Genomic DNA, 16,191 nt, shown 5'->3' with positions numbered 1-16,191 from the left:
AAATTAGGTTAAAGTTATAAGTAATTAATAAAGTAATATATTGGGTGGAATTGTAATTATTTGAGGAAGAATATGAATCTGCAAAAATATAATTGCATCTGCAATCCCTGGACCAACTTTTGTACTGCGGATATGGCCCTTACTTTTAGGTCCTTTTCAATTTCTGAAAATTACAAAAGAGTCCCACCTATCTGACTTTCCCAATACTAACCACAAAATCATTCCAAGGGTAGTATAGACATTTAAGAGAAAAGGGTCACTCTCGGACGCCAAGTCCAAGTCACGCGCACTGTACATTCTGTCCGATCGGGGCAAATGAGTAAAACTCTAAAAGAAAAAAAAAAAAAAAAAAAAAGCAACACCGTTTCACTCTGACACGTGTCTTTCCATCAGATCCCTTGTAGCACGTGCCAGATCTTACGTCAGCAACACTGGAATCAAGATGAAACCATCGCACGCGTGGCACAGTTCCCTCACCGCTTCACGTACTGAGATTGAGTATGGGGCAACTTCAAACGAAATTAATCAAACTATGCAATTTTATGATAATTTATCAAAAAATAAACAAATTGATAAATCAATTAGAACTAGAAGATTCAATATATTATTTAATAAAAAGAATCGGTATGTTTTTTTTCATTATTATGAGAAAATACAAAAAAATAAAATTGTAGCTAATTATTGGATGAAAAGTTAGCATGTGTTTGGCACATGTGATGTGTGCATTAAACGCACAAGCTAAAACAACGGTTATGTATTGGTTATTCCATTTCTCAGTCCAATAATTGTGAGTTATAAATTTATTATCAAGTAAATTATGAACTAATTTACTGGGGAACTATATATGGTTATTAAAATCATCAGGTGATAAAATCATAAAATAAAAAACACAATTATATTTAATAATACAATATTATTAAATATTAGTAATAAAAAAAATGAATAACTATTATATTATATTTAATAGTAATTCAATATAAGCTAAAGAAATTACTGCCATTCCGTACGACGTTGGTTAGCTTAAATTGCCCCCAACGACCAATTTTTCATTATCTCCCTCCCTCTCTCTTTCTATCTCTCTCTGCATTCTAGCCATCATCTGCAAATCTTCTGTTTTTTTGTTGTACGGAAAACCCTAATTCGTGCCTGCTTCTTCGTCCCCATTTAATCTCTTCTTCTTCTTCATCAGCTTCAACTTCTCTCTCTCTCGTGAATTTGACTTTTAGGAAATTAAATTAAATAAATATTAATCAGCGTGAAAGACGCAAATCCATTGTTTCTGAAAGTTGAACACATTCTGTGTATGAAAAATCTCCCGCTAAATGTCAATAGACGATTCTCTCAAGGGCTCGGAGGAGTTGATTTCTGGAGGAATAATTCACTCCGGCAAAAGCTCAATGAGCAGCGATACGACGGCAGGGAGCCATAGCACCAGTTTCAGCCGGCTGTCGTTCGAGTTTCCGACGAGTTCGCCGGAGCATCAGGCGGCGCTGAAGCCGCACCGCTCGTCGGACTCTTCCTTCCAGGCAATTCAGTTGAGAACAAACCTAAGCTTCCGCGACTTCAGCGTGGTGCGGCAGATCGGCAGCGGAGATATCGGAAGAGTGTATCTCTGCCGCCTCCGTGGAGCGGAGGACGAGGGGCGGCTGTACGCCATGAAAGTGGTGGATAAGGATGTTTTGGCTTTGAAGAAGAAGACTCAGAGGGCGGAGACTGAGAGGAAAATCATGCGCCTTTTAGACCATCCTTTTTTGCCTACTCTTTTCGCCGAATTTGAGGCTTCTCATTTTTCCTGCGTTGTCATGGAGTATTGCTCCGGCGGCGATTTGCATACTCTCCGCCATAAGCAGCCGCTGAAACGCTTCTCTCTCAGCTCTGCTAGGTATATTCTTTTTTCCTGCATTTTTTGTCTTATTGTATTTAATTTGATAATACTGTATAATAATAATTTGTAATTTATATTTTTGGATTTTTCTTCAGATTTTATGCAGCAGAGGTTCTTGTAGCACTAGAGTACCTACACATGTTGGGAATAGTTTACAGAGATTTGAAACCGGAAAACGTCTTGGTTAGATCCGACGGTCACATTATGCTTACCGACTTTGACCTCTCGTTGTGCTCCGACGCTATCGCAGCCGTTGAATCTCCGGAATTTTCGCCCGACCCACTGTCCTCTCCCAGAGCAGCACCCGGCGGCGGCGGCCATCGCTCACTCACCCCTTTCTCCTGCATTTCCAGCCGGCTTTTCCGGTCCAGGAAAATCCAAACACTTGCAGGGAACAGGCTGTTCGTGGCTGAACCGGTGACGGCACGGTCGTGCTCCTTTGTTGGGACCCATGATTACGTGGCGCCTGAGGTGGCGTCCGGTAGGTCCCACGGGAACGCGGTGGATTGGTGGGCCCTGGGTATTTTTATCTACGAGATGGTCTACGGTCGAACTCCGTTCGCCGGCGTGAACAACCAGGCTACGCTTTGCAACATAATGAAAAATCCCTTAACTTTTCCCGGGGACGCGCTGTGCGGCGCTAGCGAAATGCACGCGCGGGACTTGATTTCCGGGTTACTGAACAAGGACCCGAACAGAAGGTTTGGGTCGAAGCGTGGGGCGGCGGATGTTAAAACCCACCCGTTTTTTAAGGGATTGAACTTCGCTCTGATCCGGTCGGTGGTTCCCCCGGTGTTGCCGGAATTTCGGGACGGACAACAGAGTCATCGAGGTGGCGGCAGACGGCGGCTGCGTTCAATGTATTCTGATATTTTTTTTGTTAGTTGATTAATTTAGGTGGGAACGTAAAAAAAAAAAAAAAAAATTGGAGATAGTTGACAGTAGATTAATTATAGATATGTAATTATCGCCTTGTTATGGCAGTTGAATACCATAATTATGTGATGATGATAATAATTGAGTGGGTCGACATCGACAACATCATATAGAAACGTAACATATGTTTAAGGATTAACTATTAATTATTAATTATTTGTATATAGTTGACATGTAACAAAATAAATTTCATAAGATTTGAATATTTATAAAAAAAAATGAGAGTCCAATGATAATGGAACATAGGATTAAAAACACATGGGATGGCCCATGTGGTCACCTGCCAACTAGGCATCCCCACCGCCCCTCTTTAACCCACTGTCTCGTTCTTGACCCGGACCCACATTGACACGTCATCATGCCTACGTAGCTCTGCCTTTCTTAGCGCACACAGCAATATATAGTTGTCTAATTATATTAATTTCGCAACTTTGAATATATATTTTTTTCACGTTACTATTACTGCATATATTTTAATTATTAATTTTTATACTACTTTTTCATGAATTAATGAAAAACTGAAAATGGCTCAAACTGGGGAGCTCGTGAAAAACACTGGCTTGAGCCGATCGAGCCGGTTCATAAGACTCGTGATGAACCTTATTTACAGCCCTATGAAAACACGTGATATGCTTGTGACTAGTCAATTTTGTTTTCTGAACATACCATTAATTAAATATGGGACAAAACTGTATCTAGAATCTGATGTGCAGAGAGAGAACGAACTCTAGGTTTGACATTATGTTGAAAACAGCATCAAGAAAACAATTAGTTTATTAATTAAAAAAATGGGAGTTAAATGATTTGTTAATTACGATTTTGACTTTGCCCTCTCAAATAACTGTTATCTAAGCAAAACACACATTTTGGGTACTTGTAATACGAAGAAATCGATACCTTGCTCGACTCACGCTATGCCAACCAACACATGTAAATCCACAAAAGTCGTTATAGATCTTTAAAATATGTTAATTAATTATTGTTTTTTAAATTATTAAAAAAAAAGAAAAAGAAGGACGTCAAACGACGTCGTTTAACGAGCAAGGAAAAATGGGAGAAACAGAGGTTGTAACTTGTGCCTAGTCTAACGTGGTCTATCATCTACGAGTCTATGCACTATGGGCATTTACTACTGCTATAATATCTTCAGTTAAATCTTGTCCCTTTCTATTTTAAATATTTAATGATTATTCCTTTTTCTATTCATGTTATTGTCGATAAACCCTGACGTAATTAAATATCCGAACGGGCTGGGCCGAAATCATTTGGGCTCGTCAATTGGGCTTGTCCCCATATTTTTCTTCCTTAACCCATATTTAAATAAAGATAGATAAAGTATAAATAAATAAAGTATTCACCAAAATTCATATGTAGCCAGATAGATAAAGTAATAATAAATTAAAAAAAATCAAAAACCAAAACGGAAATAGTTAAGAGAGTCTCACAGTAGTAAAGTTGAAGAAGCCCTTATCACTATGCATATATCAACCAGCACCGAAAACCCGTAAAATCTTCCGTCCAGCTGCCCTAAACCTACAACGAAGAACAAAACAAACAAGTCTTCAAATCGATAAAAAGAAAGAATCCAAAACCGAACACCGAAAAAGATAACTTGCATAAAGTCTTACGTATAATCAGAACAAGAAATCTTCATCATCGGAAAAGTAATCATTGCCGAAAGGGTTGCGGTCATCAGAAAGCCCGATTGGAAAAATATCCTCATACCCGAACAGAAAGTCATCGTTATTGAAAGGGTCAGTGTAGTCATCGAAAGGTCCCATAGAATAAACATAGTTATTACCAAACGGGTCATCATAATTGGAAGGGTTCGCATGGTCATTCTCGTCGAAATATACGTCAGCATCCCACTCGTAGTCACTGGTGCTGTCATAGCGCTGTTTCAGGTATTTTATCCGATCAGAGCATCTTTTGCCAAGATCCCCTCCTAGCTCAACTTTATAGCACTGCCGGAGATCGAGCGATTCGAGGTGTGGACAGCCGTCGAGTATGGCTTGCATTCCTTCATCAGTCAGCCTATTTCCAAAGAGTCGGAGGTGGTGGAGATTAGGCATGCTTTTTGCAATGGCGAATGCGTAATTGTTGTTGACATCTACGAGGGGAAGCTTGTAGCCACGGTCGTTGAATGTGAATGATTTCAGATTAGGGCAAGAAATGCCGATCGCTTCGATATCTTCGTACAAGATTGATGGCATGAAAAAGAGGTGGAGCTCTTCCAGCTCCGGGAATTTTTTAACTGATTCTCTGAAGCAATGACTTGATATACCATCGCAGCATGCTAGCCTAAGACGTTTGAGATGACTTGATCTGTTGAAATGGATAAGCAAATTGTATCAAATTGTATATTCAGGAATAACTTCATTAATCATATATTCATATGCAACACAGCAGAAAAAAACACACGTTGAAGAAACAACCTAGTACGTATCTCTCCGTTTCAGAATCGAACATATCATTCACCAAACCAGCACAAATCGTTGTTATACGCACTATAAATTACCTCAAACCGGTTAGAACGAGCCTAACTATTAACAAATATAGTACTACACTTTTTTTTTCTCCCTATTTACTGTTCAGACAGTTCTATAGCAATTTATCGATGCCTCGCTATTCAACAATTACGTTGCTAACTCTCCCTGGCTACAATCCACTGTAAAATGACAAACATTGGTCGTGTCGGTCATTTTGTGGCATCGTGATTTACCGAGAGAAACACAACAGAGCAAACCATATAAAACAAACAAATTCTCATGAAATCATCCATCAGCAATTAATTTACCAAAACTATAATTGCTAGCTAATTTTCCAGAATCATTTCTAATGCAATTTGAATCAACAACTAAAGAAAAATTATCTACTATCGAATAGACAATACGATAAGATCTTAACGAACATAGATTAATTAACTCAGACAGATTAGGGTTACAAATAAAACGACCCCAAAAACTATAATAAAATTCAGTACTGCAGTTTATGCCTGATTTACCGTTCGGAAATGTGCTCCAGCAATTCATCGGTGCAGAAATACTCGATGTTGATGTCGATCAGCTCACCCCGGCTGCGATCCACTGCATCGCGGCACATATCGATGTCACAGGACATGTTGAAGTAGGGCATATCGTAGCGATGTTGGGGGAATTTCATGTCAATGACTCGCCACAAAGAGGAATCCTTGCACACACTCCGCCAGGTAGTACACACTTTCTGTGCACTCTCCAGTAACTCTACCACTCCCAGCCTGTTCAGGATATTCAACGTCAATTCTGTGGGCAATTCGATCCATGGTGGGGGCGGTGGTGATTCCGACGCCGGAGTTTTCTTCATTAGCCTTCTGATTTGGAACTTCTTTCTTCGCGAACCTCTCATCTCTAGGGTTACCGGGAACAATTCGCCTTCCACCCCCGTGTATTTAATTGATTTTCTAAATCGGTGATATATTTTTATTTCCTAAAATTTATAAATAATGATCATATTTTTTTTGAAAATAATTTTGAATTTAATTAAGGTTGAAAACTTAATTAAGTACGAGGTAAGTGATAGGTACATGTGTTTGGAATTTGGGTATATATTCTGGAAAAAATGAGTAAATAATTTTGTTATAAATAATCAACATTATTCTTTCTGTATTTTATGAGAATGAGATTTTATAATTTTATTAGATTAAAATAAATGACCAAATTTCATATCTGCTTTCCCAATGATTGCGCAAATATCAACTGCCCAAAACAGTTGGTGCAAAAATCTATCTATACACAGTGCAGAAATAAGAGGGAGAGAGAGAGAAGGGGTTAGATAATCGATATTCAAAGAACCTTTCTTCTTCGGACCACTATTTCTTGACAATAATTATATTCAATATAAGTCATCTCATAAAATTCCCAACAAATTTTCTTATTTGCAATTTATTGAGGAAATTATGAACGGAGTTCATCAAAATTCTACACCGAAACCACCCCAATCTCCGACAACCTCAACACAAGAATACGATGATTCGGCATTACAAGGTTTGTTCGTATTTATGCATATATGTCTTATATATTTATATTGTGTGATTGATCGGAAAGATCAACTTATATCGTTCAGGAGTGGCCGCGCACGTAAAGTTGCTATTAAAACTAATCCAAGATCACAAAGAAGCCTGTGGAAAAGAGAAAAACGACCGCCGGAGAATGCTGAGGGTTGCCACAATGATGACCATTCTCGATACCGTGAGGGCCAGAATTCAGAAATGTCAGTCTTTTGGCAAAAGAAAACCAGAGCTCCGGCGGTGCAACACAGACCTGAAGGCTAACCAGAGCAGCAGCGGTGATGCGGCGGTGGTGGATGAGAAAGAGAAGCTGAGAAGAGAGCTGTCTGCCAGCCTGGCAACCCGTAAAAGCCTAGAAATCATGTGTTCTAGTTTGGGAAAAGAAAAGGAGATAATGGCTGCAGAACTATCGAGAAAGGTACAAGAACTGAAAGGGTTGGAGGAACTCTTGGATGACCTCAAAGCACAAAATCAGATATTGCTCGACAAAGTACGAAAACGTGTGATTTAGAAACAAATTTTATATTTTTTTTATCTGCATTGAGATTCCTAATAAAAAAAAAGTTCATCTCCCTGGATTTAAATTATCTAAGCAATCAATCAAGTTTAATGAACCAACACAATAATAATCATTCCCGAAAATTTTGTAATTTGTGACCTGCAATGGAGTTCAGAATCCATGTATTGGTTGCCACTGCGGCTCCAGCTGATGTGGCCAATGCCTCAGCATGAGCTCGTCTTTTGTTCAAAACAGAAGTTCCGTTTGATGATTGTTTGGACTGATCAGTAATTTCAAGGCTGTAAATAATCACGGTTGTTGCAGAGCATCCAGAAACGGGCTTCCTGTTCAGAACTTTCCCTCCAGCAGCAACTACAAGATCATGAATATATCCTTTGTACGAAGGTGCAAAATCACCCATAAAAAAGAATGCGTATCCATCAAAGAGCTTCGGCTGCTGCAATACACACAAAAATCCAAGCCTTAGAATGAAAAGCTGTTATAAACGAGATTTCAATAAGTTGCAAAAATGTTTAAAAATTTAATGACTATAATAAATGAAATATGAAAACAAATTTCATTCAAGTCATTATAATTTCAAAATTAGGATTTTTTTTTCATAAATAAGCAAAACCTCGATCTTAGTTTTTGAAATTTATCAATTTGAAAATTGACGTCGTTTTTAGTATGAAGATCACCTTGTTTAGAAGTCTTAATCTTCCGAGATTGGGTCCATCCCTGATTCCATGAATGTCAACTGAAATCTCATATGGTTGCTCATCAACTAATTCTCCAGCTTCCATGCAAGCTTTAATCCCTGCATCAACACAAACTTGAATTATTTGAAATTTGTCATGAAAAAATTTAATGGGAAACTCGTTTTACAGCTAATGAAAGACTCACAGTGAACACTCAAAATCCATTTTCCCTCTAAGATGGCCATTAAAAATTTGAGTGTCCGCCTACTTGCCCCATGTTCATCAGTAGATGCAATTACATGGGTGACAGTTGAGTTCCAGCTCTTCAATATTGTCACCCCAGACGAGTTTTCGAATTCAGTGACAATCTCCTGAATTTGCAACGTAAAAATTATAAGAATGTTATATCCTCTGATTTTTTACACAGTAAAATAAAATAAAAAAGAATTTGTTTACCTTCTCTGTGTTGGTGAGAGCTGAACAACAAAGAACTAAGTTCTTGAACTTTTTCTCAGATTTCCACTGTAAACTTGAACCACTTTTACATTCGTCAGTTGCTTTAATTTGACGGGTAGAAGATTTTCTGTTAAGAGCAAAACAATTCATTATATACAAAATGCTAATCCCAAATGGAACTATATACATACAGCTGCATATAGTCCTGGAGAAGGGAACAAACCTTTCATCAGCAGATTTTCTTTTCTGCCCAGACTTAGATTGAGGCATCTCATTAGGCAGTTGGCTGCCGGCATGAATTGGACATAGCATAACAAAGTTTTCCTGCCACGTGTAAGAGAAAAAATAAATCCAATATCATATATGCTCAATGCTTGCTTTAGATACACCACTGACAAGCTTTAGTTGTTTCAACTTACATTATCCCATCGACATTGTGGCATCAACTTAGCGCAAGGAACATGGAAGCTCCTGCGACAGCTCTTCTCGTAACATCCCAGGGCAGCCCCTTTGATGCCACAACAAGAGCATTTAATTTTTCGACTTCTAGATAATTCAGTTTCAAGGTTGATAACATTATCATCTTCAAAATAAACATTAGGTGCCCTGCAAAAGATATATAGCCATTTCATGTTATTATGAATTACGAAAATAACATGATGAAAACTTGTAATCATACCATTCTGTGCAATTCTTGTGCACATATATGCCGTTCGGTCTTGCATTTTGGTTGTCTTTCACTAGCTTTCCGTTGAGGTATTCAACCATCATCCCTGAAGCCTAAAGTTTTGATTCAGTTATCACCAACAACACACAAATATAAAAAAAGTTGAACATACTTGGTTTAGATAATCAATTTAAATATAAAATAAATATACTAAGGGGAAAATAAATATACCTCGGACTCCGCAGAAGATTGACAGAAGGCACAACTTATATTACTAGGAGATGTTGTATTGCATTTGAGCAGAACTCCACCATTCAAAGAGGAAACTGATTTATCTCTTTTTGCTGAAACCTTCCCTCCAAATTGATCTGTAGCACCTTGAATATCATGACATGTCTGCTCTTTCGCTGCATCTTCGTTGTTAGCACTTAAAATCTGACCAGGGCAGTTGCCCTTGGTCATGCCTTCAACGGAGAATTTTACCTTTTTTACAGATTTTGCCATTATCTTACTGCTTGCTTTACAGGTTCTTTTTATGTCTGAATCTGAAACTTCATTGTCATTTTCTAACGGCAACAACTTAGTATGTGACTCGTAATTCAATGTATCATTGTCTTCCTCTGCATTGATATACCGTTTGCCAGTTTCAGATTTTCCACTTTGTAGTTTGGCACCAGATTTCTGTGGCAGAGCATGTGCCTTCTTAGTGCTTTTGCTGCTTTTACAACTTTTCTTTAACTTGCTAATTCCTTCACTATTTTTCTTAGCATTTTCTGAAGCTGAAGCATGAACAAATGCAGCTTTTTGTCCATTTGCTATAGGCTCAGTCCCATCAGATGAAACACTTTTCTCCTGGTTGCCAGATTCAGAGAGGACTTTTTTGCTCTTTTTGGATTTTCCCTTAGAAAGCAATTGATCGTCTTTATTGACGCCGTGCATATCTTGACAAGTTAGCATGTCTGGTTCAATATCATCTGCAGTTAAATCATACATAGCTTTCTTGACTCTTTTGCTTTTCCTTGGCGAAGTTGCATTAAGGACTTTCTTACTAGACACTCCCATACCAACTTTATCTTCATAGATTTTGCTCACCGTCCGTTTCTTACCCTGACTTCTTCTGTTAGGAATAGTCTTTGGACATTTAGTTTTTTCCAAGGCAGCTCCATTCTGTTCAACAGAATCTTCAGCCTACATAAACAGTAATTAGCTGAAAGCCTGGCCAAGGATTGGGAGGAGTTGCGAATGGAAATATTTTCATGTTTGCATTCATAATCAATACCTGCACTGACAGGGGGCTTGAACAAAGTTCCGGAGAGCATGGCCTTTGAGTCCAATCAAACATCTCACTATCAACGAAATCTTCTCTGTCTGATTCGACACAGGTACCTCTCTGTACAGATCAAAAGTTGAATATAAAAAACTTGAATCAGTTAACTTAGCCAATAGCAAGACATTAACAAATTTGGTTTTGATGATTATACTATAAAAATAACTAATGATTCATTAGCAAGTTATACGAAAGTGATCTATGTATCGTCAATGAAGTAAGAAACTTACTTCGGGGCTTTTTGAATGAGGGACATCATCATCCGAGTCCTTGATGTCGCTGAAGCAAGGAGCATCGGGCGGTGTATACATGATCTGATTATCATCAGTCTTCTGACTTGATTTCTCTAAGTCGTCTTCTTCTCTCAACCAGAAAAATGGAGAAAACATTGATTCACCCTTTGTACATGTATAAGGCACGTCTTTTTGCAGAACAGAACAGTTTTTAGGTTGATTCCTGTCAATTTCAACAGTCCTGCCTTCCATCTTTTGAGGGTCCATTTGGGTTTCTGAAGTTGTATACGGTGGAACCTGAACCCTTTTCTTGGCAGGAAATGAAGGTTTCGTTGAGTTTGACCCAGAAGGTCTCTTGGTAGCAATTGATGCACTTTTCAATCTCTTTCCCTTTCTTTGATTTTGTTTCTGATTTGCAGAGTCGAAAGCTTCTACTTCGGTATGACCATTATCTTGGACATCACTTAAATTAACAACAGTTTTATTGTCTTTGTCTATGTATAACAGAAAAAGAATAATAAGAAAAAGTCAGTGAAACGATAACAAACTTATCACTTGGCAGGTTTCTACAATAAGTTGGTTTTATGGAATATTGCTATAGCACTAAACATGAAAAACTACTACTATTCACTCAAACTTGCATAGAATCATGATTAACCAAAATTGCATGTAACACTCGTTCAAATAAATACAACTAATCGGCCCACCACTCATACGAGTTTGAGTTATTAATTTCAAACAAAACCTTACTGATAAAGGAACTACCCATTGATGAAGCACTGCATATAAATCCGATTGTTTTTGTATTTATACAAGAACTTTCTGAAACTGGAACTACTTATATCTCGTTCATTCAACATGATTACTAAATTATTACCAGATAGTTTGGCTGAAGCCGCATGTTGAGTGACGAAAATATTGACTCCAGATGCTACTTCCATGCTCTTGTAAATGCTAACCATGTTATCCATATGAGTAGCAGGCCTCACCTCTGCCAAAAGAAAATAAATAATGTAAACAAATTTATAATCCAGCTTATGAATTACATAAAACGAACCATTTGGAGGTAAATATAGATCCACTTTGCCTATCTACCAAACTTGAGATGGAGTAAGAAAAATAGTTGTGATTTGTTAATGTAAAATTAACTTAAAGACCCCGAAAAACAATCGAACATAAAAGTAGTAGTGAATCTTCATATAACTGGACGCCTTCCCATTGAAACTGTTTTGTTCATCTGAATGCCAACTATTTTATGTCATTTTGAGCAGATCTTATTGTGCAATCGGTGCATACGATTTGGGATTTTAGTTCTACAATATTTGGATACCGCATCTTACTTCCTTTATAATGTTGCAATAATTTGAAACGATGATGCTTGTTCAGAAGTAAAAGGTGAGTACCTCTACGCCTATATGGAACTCTGCAAACTGGACATTCTGATGCTGCTTTCATGGATTTCTGAATACACGAACTGCATCAAGAGATCGAGAACACGTTGAATTGGGCCCTAATTATACATTCAAAATTCAATTAAAAAAAATTTGTAAATAATAGCTTACTCGCAAAACACATGATTACAGGTGAGTGAAACAGCAGAATTCAAGAGGCTCAAGCTGTTGAAAGAAATAATGGGGGGAAAATCAAGTCAGTAATCCAAAAACCCTAGATCCGTGAAGCATTTACAAATTGAGTAACATTCAAATAAATAAAATGAAATATACGTTACCATATAGGGCACTTGAGCTCCCTTCCCATTCTCTCCAGATGCGACGCGTCTGCCATTTTTCTTTTCCTCTCTCTCTCTCTCTCTATTCTGTGTGTGTGTGTGTGTGTGTGTTCGTGCTACGTATGGAGTGAGTGAACAGTGAATTATGTATGTATGTTTGTGGGCGGATGGAAAATTGAAGAGTGAAAACCATCTTAAATTTTTTGAAATATTTGCTGAGCCGCGCTAAAATTATTCAATTCTAATTTCCCGCCGTAACTCCATTCCCCGCCGCCGCCGCGGGGTTTCATTCTCGTGCTTAATATTCCACTTACAACTAGAGTCGCTAAAACGTATAACTAAAGTCGCTATAACTTATATTGGATATAATTTGAAGTGTTAACAGCCCAGCGGGCCCTTTTATATTTTTCTTGTTTCAGTTGGGCCTTATATTTAGCCCATAAAAACCTTTTTTTCATTTTTTAATTGTGGACTTAAAACTAGGGGTGTGAACTAGCCGAATTCGCCTATTTTGTAAAGCTCGAGCTTTTAAAACTAATTATCTCGTTAATAAAATAATTCTATTTTATTAATAATACTAATTTTATTATATAATATATAAAATAAAATAAAAATAATAAACATATAAGAAACTCGCGAGCCGGCTCGCGAGTTATCGAACAACTATAATCAGGTTCGAGTTCAAGCTTTGTGAAGTCATATCGTCGAGTTCACGAGCGGGCTCAACTCGTTTACCACCCCTTAAACTGACTCTAAATCTGGAGGTCTTCAAATCACTTAAAACAAATAATGTATTTGAAACGAGTGGTAATTATTAAACATAAAAAACTTAAAATGATGGTAAAGTATTTAAAGCCAATATTAACTAAATCAAATAAATCGACTTGAAAAAAGAAAATCAATTATTTGGAAAAATTGGATTGAATCTTCGTATAAATAAGCCGAGTCTTTTATTTATAAAAAAAAAAGAAAAAAAAAAAGAGCCCAGTTGTTGGCTCAAATTGGAACTCTTAAAATACTTTATCGTAGCCCAACTCTAAATGGCTGTAAGTTGCATTACGGCGTCGTCTGGCTGACCTAATTTACTGTGGGGAAGAAACCGCGCCTCCCGTCGAAGATGGTGGCATGTATTCTACTCCGCCGCAGTTCGTTTCTAACCCCGTGCTCGTAAATCGATGTTCTGGCTTACTTACCAAAGGTAATGTCACTGCCTTTTTTTGCGAAATAAAATAAATTTGGGTTACTGCATTTGTCCCCTTTTTATTTTGATTATCGTTACCTGTATTTACTGCAATTGGAAGCTTGTATTGATTTATAAAATGTAACTATGATTATGCTCACTCAGTTAAATTGATTCTGTAGATGTTATTTTTGTTGTTTGAAAATCATAGCCTGAATCATGTTTTATTTATTTTTTATTTTTTTTAGTATGTTGTTTCATTGATGATAATATATATATATATATATTATTGAACATTGATAATTGTTGAAAAATAGGTAGTACTTTTTGAAATGCAGCATTCGTAGTTACATTGATCCAATTGTGCACATTTCTTAATGTGCTTTAAGGTTGGCAACTAATAGATAGAGTTACTCTCTTTCGAGATATCGCGTAATTTGTTCAATCAATCGTTTTAGCATTTAGAAATCCGAAGTTTCGTATTCTCTAGGATCATAGCATTTGCATACTAGAGTTACTGGTTGACTCAACCAAAGGTGTTTTTAATTGTCTACAACTGTTTTTCTTTTCTTTTTTGGTTTATTTATCGGATACGCTTCTTCTTTTCCACGATTTTCGATTCATTCACTCTTATCAGAGCCTCATGGTGGTAAATTTTCTCATGGGGTTTAAACAAGGTGATAAATGTTAAATCAGAGTCAATAAATATGCTTCTGATCTTCAGATGATCAGTTGATGAATTTCCTGATTGTACACTGGCTCAAACATATTCGAGGCTGTTTTATATTGTTATTTCCCGTAAGATATCGGATACATGCCATTATCTCATCTCTTTTTTTTAATTAATCTACTTTTTATGCTGATTTCTATTTCAACTTATCATAATTTAGCTTCATGCATTTTCCGGTTGGTCGAACGTGATATCTTTCTCAGTATATTTGATAGACCCCAATTTTCGGTGATATTTGTGAACTGCCTTCGGGTTTATCTTCAGTACCATACACATACAAGCATGAAGCATACATACAGATAGTTATAGATTAGTACGTATATTCGCATATCTTTCCTTCAAGAATACTATCGTCAATTTTTATTTTTATTTCTTTTTCGACTCAACTCTTATTTGAGCAATAACACATTCAAGTGTTGGCTTTTTGATTCTGGAAACTTATTACATAGCCTTATATATATATATATATATCTCTGCATGGCTGTTTGCATCTACGAGCGTGCCATACCCATTGGGAGTTTATAATGAGTTGACTCAAATCGGAGATCTAACATGGTTGCTCCAATACTGGATGGTACGAATTGTTTTAAATCATCAAATGCTATCGTTCGCGTTACGTTAACTGCATGGGACTTGCTTTTGTCGTCATCTTAAGATTATATCATGTCAACGTTGTGGTATTTAATGTTTTAGTTAGGCTGGAAAGTCTAATGCGTGTAACATTTATTGCTTTCGTATAAAATCGAGAATTGTTTTGTGAAAACTCGGTTAAGTTTATATATGTTTAGACTTGGCCTTAAATTAGATTGTTGTATTAACTAACTGTTGGACCACAATCCTTTGCAGGGTATTGTACTAATGTCTAATCCTATTCGAATGGACCGGGAAAACCGATCGAGACTTCACTCTTGCATATTATTTACGAGTTTTTGTGGCCTTTTAAATTAAATTTTCTGAAAATTAATAATCTGGTAATTATGCACTGTACGAAAATAAATAAAATTGTGTAACCTTGAAATAGATGAAGAATTTTAAATGATTTGGTAATATATATAATTAAAATTTCCTTCATTGATTTAAAATAGCTTAAAATTTTAAAATTTAATTGTAAACTACATTTAATCAAATAGTTACTTCTTTTTTATCAATTAAAATTATAATTTTTGAACCTTCTATGTAGAGACTAATGAATAAGAATATAGGCATTTTTTTCCTTTTTATTTTAATATATATTTCCGAAAAGAGTGCATTCAATCCCTCTGCAAAACTATATATAACTAAAATGCCAAGTGTGTATATATGTTTATTTATCTAAGAATCAACTTCCAAACAAATTAAGAAATGCCAGGTGTAATTAATTGTTTAATATGTTTCTCTAAAAAAAAATAAAAAAATTGCGCAGAAGATTACATAAAAAGGTGGCAAATAGTTTATTCAAAAAAATCTACGTTTAAATATTTCCAATTAGAAACCACATGGGACCTCTGTCTGCAGAGTTGTTAGAGCTGTAATGATTTGGTAAATTATAGAGGGAAGCACGTGCGCATGAAAGTGCGTAGATGCATCTAACATTCAACACTTGACCATTAGGTGGGACTCGGGCTCAAGCTCAAACTCAAACTCGGACAAAAGTTAAAAGTGACTCGGATCACGTGCAGCGCACATGATGACATATGCTCACTCAATAATTCAAGTGACAAAATCCTGGATGTATATGTAAAAAAAATATGTCGGGGACTCAATCACTCAATCTTATGTCGCTAGTTTAACATCAACACGTTTTTCAGTGTGTGGCAAAAAACGTTA

At 36.7% G+C, this 16,191-nt stretch overlaps 4 protein-coding genes and 1 long non-coding RNA gene across 8 annotated transcripts; 3 read left to right on the top strand and 2 right to left on the bottom strand.

Annotated features, from left to right (window-relative positions):
• Window positions 1-1,203: 1,203 nt before the first annotated feature.
• LOC105948902 (protein kinase PINOID) lies at window positions 1,204-2,902 on the top strand. Its single transcript, XM_012972162.2, is given in 3 exon segments — window positions 1,204-1,882; window positions 1,981-2,675; window positions 2,678-2,902. Coding segments are annotated over 3 exon segments (1,332 nt in total). The 5' UTR covers window positions 1,204-1,322; the 3' UTR covers window positions 2,755-2,902.
• On the bottom strand, window positions 2,618-6,433 carry LOC105948750 (putative F-box/LRR-repeat protein 9). Of its 3 annotated transcripts, none has more exons than XR_016029414.1 (4): window positions 5,826-6,265; window positions 4,450-5,146; window positions 4,267-4,354; window positions 2,618-2,750 (listed from the first exon to the last, which is right to left on the bottom strand). XR_016029414.1 is itself a non-coding variant. In XM_012971977.2 (3 exons), the coding sequence occupies exons 1-2, from the start codon at window positions 6,203-6,205 to the stop codon at window positions 4,456-4,458; spliced, it is 1,071 nt and encodes a 356-aa protein (XP_012827431.2). In that variant the 5' UTR covers window positions 6,206-6,433; the 3' UTR covers window positions 4,137-4,354; window positions 4,450-4,455. The 3 variants fall into 3 exon arrangements, 1 of the variants encoding a protein (XP_012827431.2); XR_016029413.1 differs by lacking the exon at window positions 2,618-2,750 and adding an exon at window positions 2,949-3,183; XM_012971977.2 differs by lacking the exon at window positions 2,618-2,750 and having other exon boundaries at window positions 4,137-4,354; window positions 5,826-6,433.
• A 242-nt stretch (window positions 6,434-6,675) lies between these two features.
• On the top strand, window positions 6,676-7,447 carry LOC105948709 (uncharacterized). The gene is made up of 2 exons (XM_088812602.1): window positions 6,676-6,843; window positions 6,923-7,447. Exons 1-2 carry the CDS (start codon window positions 6,756-6,758, stop codon window positions 7,375-7,377), a joined length of 543 nt encoding a protein of 180 aa, XP_088668728.1. The 5' UTR covers window positions 6,676-6,755; the 3' UTR covers window positions 7,378-7,447.
• BRCA1 (breast cancer susceptibility1) lies at window positions 7,373-12,802 on the bottom strand. Of its 2 annotated transcripts, none has more exons than XM_012971978.2 (14): window positions 12,476-12,802; window positions 12,309-12,362; window positions 12,150-12,220; window positions 11,624-11,737; window positions 10,744-11,240; window positions 10,466-10,576; window positions 9,418-10,374; window positions 9,199-9,299; window positions 8,939-9,125; window positions 8,743-8,843; window positions 8,520-8,646; window positions 8,269-8,434; window positions 8,064-8,182; window positions 7,373-7,822 (listed from the first exon to the last, which is right to left on the bottom strand). In XM_012971978.2, exons 1-14 carry the CDS (start codon window positions 12,529-12,531, stop codon window positions 7,496-7,498), a joined length of 2,988 nt encoding a protein of 995 aa, XP_012827432.1. In that variant the 5' UTR covers window positions 12,532-12,802; the 3' UTR covers window positions 7,373-7,495. The 2 variants fall into 2 exon arrangements, with proteins under 2 accessions (XP_012827432.1, XP_088668727.1); XM_088812601.1 differs by having other exon boundaries at window positions 7,373-7,819; window positions 12,476-12,652.
• A 653-nt stretch (window positions 12,803-13,455) lies between these two features.
• On the top strand, window positions 13,456-15,456 carry LOC105948752 (uncharacterized). The gene is made up of 2 exons (XR_001172041.2): window positions 13,456-13,673; window positions 15,232-15,456. It is a non-coding gene; the product is annotated as an uncharacterized LOC105948752 (long non-coding RNA).
• Window positions 15,457-16,191: the final 735 nt, after the last annotated feature.

Source organism: Erythranthe guttata, chromosome 13, assembly GCF_056151865.1.
Source record: "Erythranthe guttata isolate IM_541 chromosome 13, IM_541, whole genome shotgun sequence".
In the NCBI taxonomy this organism is placed as follows: Eukaryota; Viridiplantae; Streptophyta; class Magnoliopsida; order Lamiales; family Phrymaceae; genus Erythranthe; species Erythranthe guttata.
The sequence above is the reverse complement of the archived record's forward strand: the minus strand, read 5'-3'. Positions and strand labels throughout refer to the sequence as shown.

Coding starts and splice junctions, on each gene's coding strand:
- LOC105948750 (XM_012971977.2), bottom strand. CDS start 6,205: ATGAGAGGTTCGCGAAGAAAGAAGTTCCAAATCAGAAGGCTAATGAAG. Junction 5,147..5,825: donor CTGGAGCACATTTCCGAACG/GTAAATCAGGCA, acceptor CCATTTCAACAG/ATCAAGTCATCTCAAACGTC.
- LOC105948709 (XM_088812602.1), top strand. CDS start 6,756: ATGAACGGAGTTCATCAAAATTCTACACCGAAACCACCCCAATCTCCG. Junction 6,844..6,922: donor CGATGATTCGGCATTACAAG/GTTTGTTCGTAT, acceptor TATATCGTTCAG/GAGTGGCCGCGCACGTAAAG.
- BRCA1 (XM_012971978.2), bottom strand. CDS start 12,531: ATGGCAGACGCGTCGCATCTGGAGAGAATGGGAAGGGAGCTCAAGTGC. Junction 8,844..8,938: donor CACAATGTCGATGGGATAAT/GTAAGTTGAAAC, acceptor TACACGTGGCAG/GAAAACTTTGTTATGCTATG. Junction 8,435..8,519: donor CTCTCACCAACACAGAGAAG/GTAAACAAATTC, acceptor TTGCAAATTCAG/GAGATTGTCACTGAATTCGA.